At 48.8% G+C, this 14,489-nt stretch overlaps 1 protein-coding gene across 6 annotated transcripts in view; it reads left to right on the top strand.

Moving 5' to 3' along the window:
* Nucleotides 1–447: 447 nt before the first annotated feature.
* atp11a (ATPase phospholipid transporting 11A) overlaps nt 448–14,489 on the top strand; it is a 45,022-nt gene continuing 30,980 nt past the window's right edge. For 3 of the 6 annotated variants that reach the window (XM_076017106.1, XM_076017097.1, XM_076017116.1), the window contains exons 1-12: nt 449–868; nt 10,968–11,087; nt 11,277–11,366; nt 11,800–11,880; nt 11,971–12,078; nt 12,684–12,812; nt 12,919–13,022; nt 13,102–13,149; nt 13,224–13,288; nt 13,457–13,538; nt 14,009–14,159; nt 14,237–14,434. In XM_076017106.1, coding sequence (XP_075873221.1) covers nt 824–868; nt 10,968–11,087; nt 11,277–11,366; nt 11,800–11,880; nt 11,971–12,078; nt 12,684–12,812; nt 12,919–13,022; nt 13,102–13,149; nt 13,224–13,288; nt 13,457–13,538; nt 14,009–14,159; nt 14,237–14,434 — 1,221 coding nt within the window. In that variant the 5' untranslated portion in view covers nt 449–823. Of the gene's footprint in view, nt 869–10,967; nt 11,088–11,276; nt 11,367–11,799; nt 11,881–11,970; nt 12,079–12,683; nt 12,813–12,918; nt 13,023–13,101; nt 13,150–13,223; nt 13,289–13,456; nt 13,539–14,008; nt 14,160–14,236; nt 14,435–14,489 lie in introns of all 6 variants that reach the window. The other 3 variants (XR_012925778.1, XM_076017090.1, XM_076017123.1) reach the window with 2 other exon arrangements.

The following is a 14,489-nucleotide window of genomic DNA, read 5'->3' as shown; positions in this document are numbered from 1 at the left end:
CTGCTACTAGTACAACTTTTAGTAGTAGTGGTAGCAGCAGCAGCAGCAGTAGCATTGGTGGTGGTGGTGAAAGTAACACGTAAGCAGCGTGTAAGAGTGCAATTGTTACATAATAATGTCACAGCAAAATATCAATATCCCAATTGACACTCGAGCGCGCATGCGCACACCTGCAGCCGGGGAGCGTGGTGGCGGTGTAGTGTGTATGTGTATGTGTGTGTGTGTGTGTGTGTGTGTGGGTGGGTGGGTGGAGGGGGTGGGGGGGGGGAGAGGGGGGCAACACCTGAACCCTCGTGACGTAGCCGAGACAAAAGCTCCTTTCTACCGGCGGGAGACAAGAAGATTATGAGTGGGCGGGGCGGCTGGGAAGGAGGCGGGGGCGCACTTTTAACGCCGGCCAGGAGGAGCAGCAGCAGCAGCAGCAGGAGGAAGAGGAGGAGGAGGAGCCGGGTGCGCTTGTCAGTGCCTGTGGTGGCGTCCCGGTTCCAAGTCTCTCTCTCTCTCTCTCTCTCTCTCTCTCTCTCTCTCTCTCTCTCTCTCTCTCTCTCACACACACACACACACACACACATACGGTCTCGCAGACCAGCCACTCCTTCCTCCCCGCTCCTCAGCTCAGACACCTTTTCGGGGCGGGAGGTGCGGAGAAGAAAGAGCCGGAGCGAGAGTCATGGACGGAGGGGGAAAGAGTCAGACAAGTTAGCGCTGACAGGCGAGCCAGCAGGTCGGTGAGGAAGACGGAGGAAGAGGAGGAGAAAGAGGAGGAGGAGGAGAGGAGCAAAGGCAGGAGAAGGAGAAGAGGCGCACGGGGAAGAGGAGCAGGATGGGGATGGATTTCAGCACTCTCCGAAAAGTCATCACCAGATATGTAAGTTTTGCTCCGCAACTTGCGCGTGCACTCGTCCCCCCTACACCCCGCAGCCTGCTGTCACCGGCGGTTTCACGTTTGGGCCGAGGCGGTCACTCACCCGGATTAAGTTTCACTCGCGGAAGGAGGGGAGGAGAATTATTGGAAAACTGATAGTATATTTCCCGACTGGAGTCAGGAAAAACAAAAACACTTTATAGATCACAATGGTGATTTGAAACTCATCAGCTGGAGGCAACAGCAAGTAAATGCCAACTGCTTCTTCCTCTTCTTTTTTTTCATTAAAAAAAAAAAAGGGAATTACATATAATTGTCATGCAGAAGGAAAATGAAACCACCACGCTGATTTGCAAGACCTTTATCAGAAGATGTTTCTTCTCTTTTGCGACGGTCCAAACCGCCGTTTGTAAGCAGCAGCGCCGTCCCGACCTGTTGTGGGCGAGCGACATTCACATCGGGTCATGACAGAACTTGTCGTTTGAGTTTGCAGCGCGTTTCGACGTCTGAAAGGCTGAAAAGTCACTGGAGTCTCGCGCGGAAATGTGCACTAATACCTGGTGGGGGAGGCTGCGATTCTGCAAGTTCTGACATGACAGCGCATGAAATGCCTTAAAGTGTGTGTGTGTGTGTGTGTGTGTGTGTGTGTGTGTGTGTGTGTTTTGACTCCCTTTACCCCCCCCCCCCCTCACCCCCAGCACTACCCAGACCTCAACTGCAATGGCCACGCACATGAATTATGTAATCCAGTTGCACACTGGTGAAATCAATGGGTGGCGAACAGTGCAGTGCAGTGCAGTGCTGTGGGCTTGGCTCAGTAATCCCACCGTGGAGAGGGTTCATGCCCCGACTTGGTGCTGGTCAGCTAAGGCTTTAAGACTGAGACTCCACTCCCTCCACCCACCACCGGCCATAATATGATAAAACCCCCGTGTGTTGGAGGGGCGGCCGGAACGTGCAGAGACGAGCCCTTGCAGACCAGCGAGCGCTGATGAGCTCTGCTGCTGTAATTGATTGGGATAACTGCTGTAGATGGATGGGCCTGGATTGATTTTAGTCCAGCTGTAAAACAAAACAAAACAAAACACAACAAGGATGAGGCCCGGGATTAGGCGCTGCCTCTTTAGTGCACCCGTCGGGAACATGACACCTGCTTGTTGCACATCTGTAGGTGTAAAAGACACATTTGTGGTCCCAGAGAAAAATTGCCAGAACGTAAACGCTAAAAGGTTATTTATATATGTATGATCCAGAAATTTTAAACAGACAAAGAAAAGTGCCCTGATTTTTAATCTGGTAGGGGGCTTAAATAAAAAATGTCTGGATGTCTGGAAGTGCTCATATTGGGTTGACAAAGCTAATGGTTGTGTGTTCTTAAGGACTAGCTTTCATCAAAAATTAAATCTACCTGTAAAGATTAAAGAAAGATTAATTGATAATTTGTGTTTATGAGCAAGAAATGACCCCTCTTTCTGTAAATATGAATATATATACATATATACATATATATATATATATATATATATATATATATATATATATATATATATATATATATATATATATATATATATATGTATACATATATATATATGTACACACACATATATATTATCTGGCCTCTTTTCGATTCTTTGGTTGTCGAAATGAAAAGTTGACTTTCCTGCGCCAACCCGTTGAGCTGCGACACTTCCTCTGAAGTTTTTTTGGGGCAGATGCCTCGTTATTGCGCCTGCCTGCTGATGAAACGGCAGCCGAGCGGCAAGCGGAGACACTGCTGCTGTTGGAGGTGCTATGACCTACTTCCTCTTTTTAACGTGGAAAGAGGAACTATACACAAACACACACACACACACTCAGGTTAATTTAAAAACCGAGTGCAGCACTGGTTTCCCCCTTGTCTGTAGATAAGTACCTCCTGCTGGTCCAAGTGTTTTTTTCTAGATTCGTGAGAGTGACAAACAGAATAAACAGATTGGGTATTTGCAGAGTCAAGAGGAAAACGGCAGGTGCAAACAGGAAACGGAGGAAAAACAACCATCCTATCGTTATTAATAGTTAATGCAAGCCGTACTAGTGTCTTCTGTCTGAAGAAGTGATTGATGTTTCCTGTCCGCGAACAAGATGAGTAAGAATACTGGCGGTCACTGCGTGACCTCACCAGTTCCAGTTGTAATTTGTGACTAAAAGTAAACAACAGATATCCTGTGTGTGTGTGTGACTTGCTTGGTAGCCCGTGTCTGAAGGTGTGTGTGCGTGTGTGTGTGCGTGTGTGTGTGTGTGTTTGTGTGAGTGAGTGAGTAGAAGCAGCCCCGGCAACATTCCTCAGCTGCTGACTAATCTGGATTGCGGGGCAGGAAGTACCTCCCCTCTGCCTCGGACCGGCTTCCTGCCTGTGGATTAAAGGGTTACTGGTGTTCACGATACCAGTGTCCGTCTAATCCAGTTTGCAGCTATGCCTCCCAGATCCCTGCTTACGCCCAACCCTCCCCCCACCCTCCCCCCTCCACACACACACGCACACCTGTTGTGTTTTTCCTTTTCCCTGAGAGTCGCCGCTTCCGCGCATTGTGTCACTCCACCGCGAGACATGACGATTGCGTCGGAGTTGTCGGGTGACGCAGCGTGTGCCGGCAGATCGCATGAACCCCTTGGCTCGCTCCGCCGGTCAATAATTCATAAGCGGAGCGGGCGACGGCGAGGACAGGCGCACTCCTTGCATTGTCTCTAATGGAGTCTTTTAAAGCCAGAGACGGCGCGAGTGCTTTCCGTACATTCCACCCATCTCCATGCTCAAGTCATCAATTATTCAGCCGTCGTCATTGCCGTGCAGTTGGCTCATTATCGCTGGCCGCCCACCTAGAAGCAACCCTCGGCCGTCTCATCAGGTGGGGATTAAATCAAATTAAATAGTGTGCGTCACCGTCTCGGTTTTGAGGAGCGTCTTGTCTTTCAGGATCATCTTACAGCTGGTTTCTGAGGTCCTCAGATTGCAGTGTCGTTGTGACACGGGGCTCGAGGTTGGCTCAGGACACCGCGCAAGTTGCCGTTTTCTGTTGAAAGATGGCCACGCCTCTTAATAAGCTGCACATGCATTGGCCCCAAACAGCGACGGGCTTCTTTCTCAGCCTCCTGCTAATCATTTAACTCCCGCTCGCCCAATGCCAGGGCCATAATCAATCCGTGCAGCAGCGCAGCGCGCCGGGCTTAACCTCTTTACCTGGAGGATTTACGGCAGGCTCTCGCGAAGTCGACCGGCCGTCGCTTCACTTTTCAACCAGCAGCAGCAACAACACTGGCTTTTTGCTAAGGCTATGACCTAATGCTGAGGCTAATGATCTGCCGAAGCAAGGAAACGCTTGTGTTTGTCGCGCTGCTCTTTTAAAGATTGTGTCCGAAGGTTTTTATTCTTAGGGTTGGGTCCAACTATCCGCAGAAAAAAAGAGGACAGTAGCTCTCACGCTGCAGCCTGATGACATTGCAAAAACATCAAATTGTATGACTGTGTCCATGATTCTTTGTGGCCACCTTAAATGATGAAGAACTAAACGCTAAACGCCAGCTCGTAGCTGGCTGGTTGAGTGCCAAGGTCAGTTGGCTTCGGCCGACCCAACAACTGGATTACGATTACCGTCTCTGATTGTCTTTGGAGGGATGCAAAGCTCGCAGAGATGTGGAATAAACAACTGAGCAAGTCCATTTGCCGACATTCTCATACGTCAGAATACGTTGCTGCAGTGGTGCTGGTGTAAATACGCCAGCGCACAGAGCAGAAATGCTAACTAGGAAACTGAGGAAGAGGCCAGTTGCCGAGGCGATGACGTAGCACTTAGCACTGCGTTCCTAACGTTCGCCCGTCGTTCGCTAAGCGCCCGCTCTTTCTATGTCTGACAAAGACAAACCCTCTCCTGCAGAGATACGAAGGTACAGATTGTGGCGGCGACAGAGACCCGAGGCAGCGATATGAGCTATCAGGGTCAGGTGGTCGAGCCGAGATTGGATTGAGACCGTTATCTCGTTATCCAGACGTACCTGACTCTCGCCATCCTTCTGAAGTTTACCCTCACGCCCCCCACAACACCCCGGGCCTGTACCTACTTCGCCGGGTTTGTACCAGTGTCACGGCGCAGCGGTACCATTAATGGCGTATAATAAGCCCACTGAGCAGGGAGACAGATGATGGATGGCATAGGGTTAATGGTGCATAGAGGCCACAGTCTCGCGGAAAGAGAGCCATCCAGACGGAGAGCGATGTTGTTTGAACCCGGGTCATCGTAATAATGTCGCCCGGGATGCCAGGGAAAGTGCTGAGGGTGGAATTCTTTAATTTTTTTTTGGTGCAAAGTGCGCTCTCTAATGTTCTTCCTGTCTGAGGGAATGATAGCTGGGCGGAAGAAAAGTGTACCTTGAGTGTACCTACCCGTCTCCCCTTCCAGGGGTGGGGTATATTGCAGACGTCTAACTAAGTAACTATTCCTTTCCTGTCCCCTTATTTCCTCGCCGAGCAGGACGTTCCAGACTAATTCACTACTCACTAATTTTGCTGCGCAGGAAGTGAGGTGGGGCTCAGCTCCATCTGCGAAAATTGATCGCCTCGTGTCCCCCGTGACGTCTGTTTCATGAACTCTTGTCCATACCGGTGGAAGGTGTTTGAAGGAGGGCCGTTGCCCTCCCGTAAATACGTAAAAAAACAAAAGCCGAAAGTGGTGCACAATATTATCTTAAATACATACCTCTAGGCTTTGTTGGTGTGCTTGAGTTTGTTCAAACTCAACAGTGTTTGTGCTTTCGTCCCATCCCCCCTCCGAGCGGTTGTGACATTCACCTGAAGCTTCACCTCCTGAAGAAATTAAATGAGCATTTGAGTTTGAGTTCTCGTGAAACGGGGCTAGTTCACTGTCAAAGACCATTTACCAGCTGTGTCCTCCTGGTCTCTCTTCTTCAGTTTTGCTGAGGATACAAAGCATCACTAACCTTTGCTGCTGAAATGGCTTGAGATACTTCCTGCCGCGTTTGACACTCCGCTTCAACTCACCAAAGTACAGAAAGAGATTTCTGTCCCACTGCCAAATCTAACTGATCTCTGGGAAACATCGTCAGTGCACTCGTTTGACCCTCCTCAACCAGGCCAGCGTTTATATCATTTGGAGGGCAAGTTAACTCTCAAAAAGTTACTTTGTTGTAAAACCTGTATGTTATAACTGTCATTGCTAAGTCCAGTGATCTTCAGGTGTGTGTTTCCAGGTGTTGTTATAAAAAGGTTATGGCCAGTCCTACTTTCCTCCTGCAACTGTTAAGAGTGAAACTATTCTCTGCGAGTGTTGAGCAGGAAGACTTTGATGGTGTTATAACCTGAAACATAATGCTTGATTGCCTCTACCAGAGTGCTCCTTGACTGGAATAACCAGAATAACTAACCCACGGTTTGGAAAGAAATTCCTTGTGACCAAATCAAAAACTTGACTTGGACTTGACGATGGAAAGATTCCTTTTTCAGTTTGTTTTCCACTTGGTTTTTGCTTCCTGCAGCTGTGTCCGAGTCATTCTGCCTGCTCAAGCTCAAGGTCATCGGTTTAGCCGACCCCAACAGTCTGGTGGATAAGAGCAAGAAGAAATGCCGCGTTGAAAAACCCAGCATGTGATCACCAGAAATGTAGATTTCTGTCCGACAGTAGTTCCATTCCTTCCAAATTCCCTGACACAGATTTCACAGAAGCTATTCCCACCACACGCCCAGGTCAGGTGACTGGTCCCATGAGGGCCGCATGATGGCATCAGGCTCCCCTCATTCCTCAGATTTTTCCGGCATGTGATTTCTTTCTTCTTCTTCTTCTTTTTTTTTTTTTTTTAGATTCCTCTGCTTAGATATGACACTGATCTTATGGCAAAGCAATTCCAGGGATTTGCGGTGGGAGAAGAGTAGCGTCTCTGCTACAACCTTGCATGAAAAGGAAAAGAAAGTAGAACAATCCATTGTTGATTCACACAGTTGTTTGACCTGGAAGCGCAGCAGGGTTGGAGCACATGTGAAAACAGGAAGTAGAAAAATGAAACACAAAATCTGATTAAAAATTATACATATGTATATGTATATATATATGTGTGTATATAAAATTGCAGTTTGCTATGATTTCAGATAAAGTATGTTGAACTGTCTTTGCAAAGAATTCCTCCAGTCCAAAGGGACAAAAAAAAATCACTTTACATGGAGCTCTTGCTTCCTGCCACCTAGTGCTCTGTCATAATTGCCGAAATCCTCAAACAACTCCAAACATTGCAACGTGTCAAAGTGAATTTCACCAGAACTGACGCAACAATGGGCAGCGGGAATTAATTCTGAACGCTGCCCCGCTGTCCTGTCAGTTGATCCTCATGTGATCCATTTCCTGACGCCTGGGCCGGCGAGGCAGGGGTGGGGGTAGGGGGACTCACCGGTCAGCCCAGCTTGGAGAAAACAGAGGGAGGAAAGTGAGGAAGTGGGAGGCCGAGGCAGGTCAGTTTACAGGGACTGCTGTGACCGAAGCCCAGGGAGCAGCATGGCTGGGTTGTCCGCCTGCTGAGGAAAGAATGAAGAGCAAATTCAGGACGAGCTGGTGAAATATTCCACTGTCTGAAATCTTTTTGGCTAAAAGGTTTATTTATTTAAATCCTTACCTCCTTGGTTTTTAATCCTACTGCAGTTATTTTTTGTGACAGTGAAATCATGATGTTTAGTGACGTCCCTTTTTTGTTTTAGTCCACAAAAATTTGTCGTTGTATGGTGCGTCTATTCACACAGCCTTAGTTTTGGTGCAGACATCACATACAGCCGCCGGTACATCGCTAATTTATGACCTAAATAAATAGAAAGTAAGATTCCATCCCATCCCATGACGTCAGCCACTTACCACCACCTTGTGCGCGTCAGACAACCCAAACAGTGTAATGATCAACCATTACTGCGGCCGGTTCCCCGCAGGAACCAACATTAGGGGAAAGGCAAAAAGTGCTCCCATTATCGAGATTGGGAAGGATGAAAAGTTAGGAAATAAACCCATCAAGGAGGAGGCGGGCAAAAAAAAATGGCTAGATCACAGCTATTAAAAGCCTTTTCGGGGCTTTTCTTGCGGGCCGCTGGGAAAACGGGGCTACTTTACGGGAGAGAAAACACACAGGAACCACGTCAATGGCCGGGAAAAACGTAACGTCTGAGGACAAAATCCCACAGGTTGAGCCCAGTAATGCAAATGCATTCCAGCGTTCTACCCTAAGTGCTCTGAAGGGCGATGGCAAACATCAATATGCGGCGTTCGGCAGGTTCTAACTGCGGAAGGTTAGGCCCGCTCTGGGAATAGCAGTGCTGCTCACCGTTCGATGCTGTAACTTAGAGAGGCACCATCAAAGATTCACCCCGTCCATTCGGCCTGACAGAAGATAGATTTTCCCCTCAAATCCTTTGGATTTGCTTTTTGTGCATCCATCTGGGAAAGAGCCCAGAGAAAACACTGAGTTGGCGGCGCCCTGTTTGGCTGGTGACCTGATGACAGATGTGAAGCACAGCTGGTATATAATCTGTGTCTGGGCTTGTGTGTGTGTGTGTGTGTGTGTGTGTGTGTGTGTGTGTGTGAGAGGGTTTATACAAGCACACACTCGCATCAAGATAAGAGCATTTATCATGTGTGCCATCATATCCTAAAATAATGTGATTTGCAATATCTGCAAAGATCGGCGCTTCTTCTGGTTTCAAGTCAGCAGTCCCAGGAGGGCAATGCTTTTGCGAAAACAAACAAACAAAAAACACAGAGTGGGGATTTCCCCGTTATCCCCCGTCGGGCAACATAAGGTGCCCGGCCCAGATCGGAGCCGGCAGGTCGCTCCGTGGCCGAGGCCCGTTCCCGGTTCTGCCCGGCTGCCTCGGCGCAAGATAAGGCGCTTTTGGGATTGATGAGCAGCTGAACAACAGTGGAGCCTCAGAAAGAGCTGCGGAGAGACAATGGTTATTTATGACGCATGGCTCTGTTTGTGTGTGTGTGTGTGTGTGTGTGTGTGCGTGTGTGTGTGTGCGAGTGAGCGATTACTCTGTTGTAAATGTTATCTCGGCCTGCCAGGAATTACAAGGCGGCCTCTGCAGAGAGTGGATATGCTCTGATTTCTAGTTTTTTTTTTAAACTGGATCCTGAGTCTGTCACATGGAACCCGAATCATATGTATAAAAATAGGTATGTTAACTATTTCACAGTTCTTGGAACCACGGAGCATTTCTTAAACAATTTGGAACAATTTCAGTTCTTGAATTTCAGTTGTTTCGCCACCCAAAATGTTCTGTGATGGCAGCTACTGTATGTTGCTGTTGTTCTCATTTGTTTTGTTGTGCATCGCAGTGCGCCTTGTTCCGCATGTTCTTCTGTGTCAGAAAAGATCCACTATGGGAACGACTGAACTCACTCAGGCTCTTGAACGCTCACCCACACCTGAAACACTCCCGTCGTTCTTCGTCCTGTCTCTGGTGGTCTGCTGCGTGGGGTGGAGATGTGTGTGTGTGTGTGTGTGTGTGCGTGTGTGCCACTTGTTTCAGGAAGCATCCGCCGTCTGTGTTGAGTGGGTGGGTCCTGCTTCTTCCTGTTTACAATATGGTCCTGTTCCCCTCACCCCCACCAACCACAGTGAGACCTTCAGTGTGTGCCGCCGTCCTGCTGTTGCATTCAGGTCCTCTGGTAAAAAGGAAAAAGAAAAACAAGGCCTTAGATATTTGTCATGGTAATAACTGAAATGATGAATCCAGCGCCATTAAAAAAAATATTTTCCTTTGGCTACTAATTGAGGGTTAGAAGTGGGTGAAAAACAAAAAAACAAACATCCAGCAGGCCAACCCTGCTCTCTGGGGCTGTTTACTGGAAAACGCCACTAAAACTAGGGGGGGCGGCACCGTCTTCCAGTGAATGGTGACCAAGGGACTCTGCATGGTGGCAACGGGACAAACCATTAAAAGCCTCTCATGTGAGATCAATGGCAAATGCACTGGGAACCTTTTGCGTAATGTGCCCTCGGCTCCAGCTAATAGCACGGCTGCAGCGGTGCGGCTCATATCAGTTCTCCAAGCGTGTGTATTTTTTTCCTGGTTGTTGTTGTTGTTGTTGTTCTTGCTTATTCAATTGAAGGTGCAAGTTGAGGAGGAACAAGGATGCGATGCAGCTGGCGAATAACTCGCTTTCACTTCTAAAAACAAACTCACACCTGCGCCTCATCTCTCTTGCAGTCCTGCATGCGTGTGTGTGTGGTAGGAAAGTGAACTGGCTAGGCCCAGGAGGCAGACGGATCCATCCCTCAGCCGACCACACTTCTTTCCCTCTCCCACTATAAATACCCTCCCCCGAATCGAACCGCGTCCTGTAATGCGAAACGCTTGCTGAAAGTGATTATCGGGGTCCAGAATAGCGGCGATGGGCTCCGGTTACACCTGAGAGGCTGAAAGGCCGGGCCACCTTTTTACATTTTATAGGCCTTGCTTTTATTCATTTATTTATTTATTTATTTTCTCATGACCAAGATGATGTGTTTATTCGATTAGACGCTGCCACACACAGGCTTTTTCTGTAAAAAGCCTTGAAACAGAGATGATGGGATGAGACCCGATCAACGACGGAGGGGGAAGATTGCCGGCTTAGAGGCCGTCCAAGTTTGTGGTAGCGGGAGAGTGGGGACGGTGCTTGAGCTCTGCGATGTGGCGGCAAAAAGTCAGAGTCACTTTGAAAATTCAGGAGACAACGTTGGGCACAGCTTCCGGAAAAAAGTGATGTCTAGAGAGCAAAAGAGAGCCTTCAAAGTGCATCAGCCATCCGCGTGCACGTGGCCGCGCGTGTGTTGCAAGTACTCTGCATTCCAGCCCTCGTCACATGCAGGTCTCCGTATCTGTGGTAACAAAAGCTCTCATTCATTGAGGAGGAAAATGAGTCTTGCTTAAACGGCTGGGAACTTGCTGCGCGTGTGCAAGTCGGCTCGATATTATTTGTGTGTTCATGATGGCAAGGAGAAGTTTCCCTTTGTGATCCACGAGTTATAATAATACAAAAAGAACCCCAAAGATGAAAAAAATAATGTTGCACCTTCTGTCTCCCGCGTGCAGTGCGTCGGTGAGGAGAATTGGGTGGACAGCAGGACCATCTACATTGGACACAAGGAACCACCAGGAACCGAGGCCTTCATACAGCAACGCTTCCCCGACAACAGGATCACGTCTTCCAAGGTCAGACAGAGAGAGAGAGAGAGAAAAAACAACAACAACATATCACTCCCACACACAAGGTCCAGGGTCGGCACAGCTTCTTTCGTGATAGTGGAACACAAAACACTTTGAGCTCCATAACTTGTGTTTGAAAACAGTCCATTTGAAAATGGTCCAGTCTGAACCGCTTTGTTTCGTGTCTTCTTCCAGTACACGTTTTGGAACTTCGTCCCCAAGAACATGTTTGAGCAGTTCAGGCGAGTCGCCAACTTCTACTTCCTCATCATATTTCTGGTTCAGGTGAGAAAGTCTCGTCTTCGTCCTGCTCAAAAAAAAACAAAAAACAGAAATGGAGGTTGTTACGCAGTGTTACAAATTTTTACTCCCCGTTACACAGCATTACACAGCATTGCACAGCAATACACAGTGTTACACAGTGCTGCAAAGTGTTACTCCATGTTACACAGCGGTACACAGTGTTACACAGTGTTGCAAAGTGTTACTCCGTATTACACAGCATTACACAGTGGTACACAGTGTTACACAGTGTTACACAGCGTTGCAAATTGTTACTCTGTGTTACACAGCAGTACACAGTGTTACACGGTGTTACACTGTGTTACAAAGCATCAGAAAGTGTTACACAGTGTTGCAAAGTGTTACGCCGTGTTACACAGTGTTAAGCACAGTTGACCCAAATCCATCTGCATCGTTTTTTTCCCGCCCACCTCAGCTGATCATCGACACCCCCACCAGTCCCATCACCAGCGGGCTGCCGCTCTTCTTCGTCATCACCGTCACCGCCATCAAACAGGTGACGTGGCTCTCCGCCACTTCCCCGTCTGCCAGCTCCCTGACTGCAACCTCATGGTGTCCCTCTTTTCTCTCCCTCTCTGTGCGTCAGGGCTATGAGGACTGGCTGAGACACAAGGCAGACAACTCGGTCAACCTGTGCCCGGTGCACGTGATGCAGCACGGCAAGGTGGTCCGACAGCAGAGCCGCAAGATCAGGGTGCGTCCCGGTGCCTTTTGTTCTGTCGGCTCGGAGGATTTTCCCGCGGCTAAGCCGCTCGTGTGGCGTGCGTGTGCGTGCGCCTGTGTATGTGTGCATGTGGGCTATAATCTTTTCAGTTGTGAGGATTACAAGCCTGCAGAAATTTAACAGTTAGAGGCAAAGAAGAGGGTAAAAAATCAGTCTAAAATGCTAAAAACAAACATGCAACAACACTGTGTGATTTTCTGAATGTGTGTGTGTTTGTGTGTGTTGTGTCAGGGCTCACATCTGAGTTGTAGCTGATCCTCTGTGGTATTGAATGTTATGTAACGGGGGCCAGATACAGAGGATCAGTTGCAGGATGGAGCATCCTTGGAGGTGCTTGTTTCCTGTCGGCTCGAGCTCGGCTGCCAGAGCGGCGGGTTAGCTCGTTAGCAATGCTAATGCTGTTTTTCTAATGCAGTTTGGCCTAACAGGATAAGCAGCACGGCACGCCTGATAACGCTGAATCAGCTAATTTATCCATAAGGCTCGTCAAGGTCCCACAAGGGATCTTAATGTGAAGGGAGTCACATAAAAAACAAAAATTCTACTTCCTGTCTCTGTGGGTTTTATTTCTTCAGGTCGGCGACGTGGTGTTGGTGAAGGAGGACGAGACGTTCCCCTGCGACCTCATCCTCCTGTCCTCGTCTCGAGAGGACGGGACCTGCTTCGTGACTACGGCCAGTCTGGATGGCGAGAGCAGCCACAAGGTTCCCACTGTGGTTCTTACTTCTTAACCACATGTTTTAAGTTCCAAGTTTCCCGTTTTTCCCAACTGCAAAAACCCCCTTTGAGTGTTTTGTCCCGTTGCCCCAGACGTACTACGCGGTCCAGGACACCAAAGCATACCGCACGGAGACGGAGGTTGAGTCCATCCACGCCACCATTGAGTGCGAACAACCACAGCCGGACCTGTACAAGTCAGTGCAGCTCTCACCAACCGAACACTCACTTCACAAACAATTATCTCACCACTCTGTTACCTCTGCCCTGTGCAAGGTTTGTTGGCCGGATCAACATCTACACGGACAGCGAGTCGGTTGCCAGGTAAAAACCAGACCCTTCAAACGTGTATCATATAGAGAACATATTGAGAAATTAAATTCATTTTGGGTTTTCAGGCCTCTAGGGTCGGAGAATGTGCTTCTGCGAGGAGCGACCCTCAAGAACACGGAACACGTCTATGGTAACGTCAACAGTTAACATCGGTTTTGACCGATATCAGTTGATACCAACATGGGTATTGCCAGTAATCGGCCGATATCAGATGATACTGATGGGTATCGTCGCAAATCAGTAAATTATGGTGTTACAACATCACTTGAGTTCACAAGTTTCTTATCTTTTTAAACAGCGGTGGCAATCTACACCGGCATGGAAACCAAGATGGCACTGAACTACCAGTCCAAGTCCCAGAAGCGGTCCGCCGTGGAGAAGTAAGCTTGGCCCAGCGTGCGCTCTCCTCAATTAACACCTTCTCAGATATCCGTTTATCTCCTCCTCCCACTCCTCTTCCACCGCCACCACCCTTCTCGTGCATCTCCGCATCCGGCACTTCCCTCCTCCTCCGCAGAGTCAGAGTCAGCTTGTCGTTCGCTGGATTAGCGTCCCTCCATCTGGCGCTGACATGTGCCTTTTTACCCAGATGGCCCGTAGTCGCAGGGCCTGGCTGCAGGACGGCGGATTAAAATTCATACTTTGGTGACTTTGTGACTGACGGCGGTGGAATTTGCTTCACTTTCGCCCAAATAAGCCAGAAAGCAAAGGGATTCGACAGCGCTTCCCTGTTTTGTGTGTCCTTGATCTTCTTTTATCTGCTCTTGCGTACTGACTTTTGAAAATATAAAGATAAATGTTTGAAAGCGCCCAAGGAATGGAACTAGTATTTTCATCTGCATCCCCTTAGGTCCATGAACGCCTACCTGGTGGTCTACCTCTGCATCCTCATTGGCAAGGCCATCATCTGCACCATGCTAAAATACATCTGGCAGGCCGACCCCAACCAAGACGAGCCGTGGTACAACCAGCGGACGGAGACGGAGCGGCAAAGACACATTGTGAGTCAGGGAATTCTTCTGTCTAGCTGTCGGACGAGGGAACGCTCCGGTATCTCAACGCACCTTCTGCTCCTAAGGTGATCCGGGCCTTCACGGACTTCCTGGCCTTCATGGTTCTCTTCAACTACATCATCCCCGTCTCCATGTACGTCACGGTGGAGATGCAGAAGTTCCTGGGCTCCTACTTCATCATGTGGGACGACGAGATGATGGACGAGGAGCTGGGTGAGCGGGCCGTGGTCAACACGTCAGACCTGAACGAGGAGCTGGGCCAGGTGAGCGGGGATTGCGGAGGGCAAGGAAGAAAGCGGAGGATGGAATGAGTAGCTC

Source organism: Nelusetta ayraudi, unplaced genomic scaffold (genome assembly GCF_046127955.1).
Source record: "Nelusetta ayraudi isolate G7.1 ecotype Tasmania unplaced genomic scaffold, CSIRO-AGI_Nayr_v1 ptg000006l, whole genome shotgun sequence".
In the NCBI taxonomy this organism is placed as follows: Eukaryota; Metazoa; Chordata; class Actinopteri; order Tetraodontiformes; family Monacanthidae; genus Nelusetta; species Nelusetta ayraudi.
This window is presented reverse-complemented; position numbering and strand designations above follow the sequence as displayed.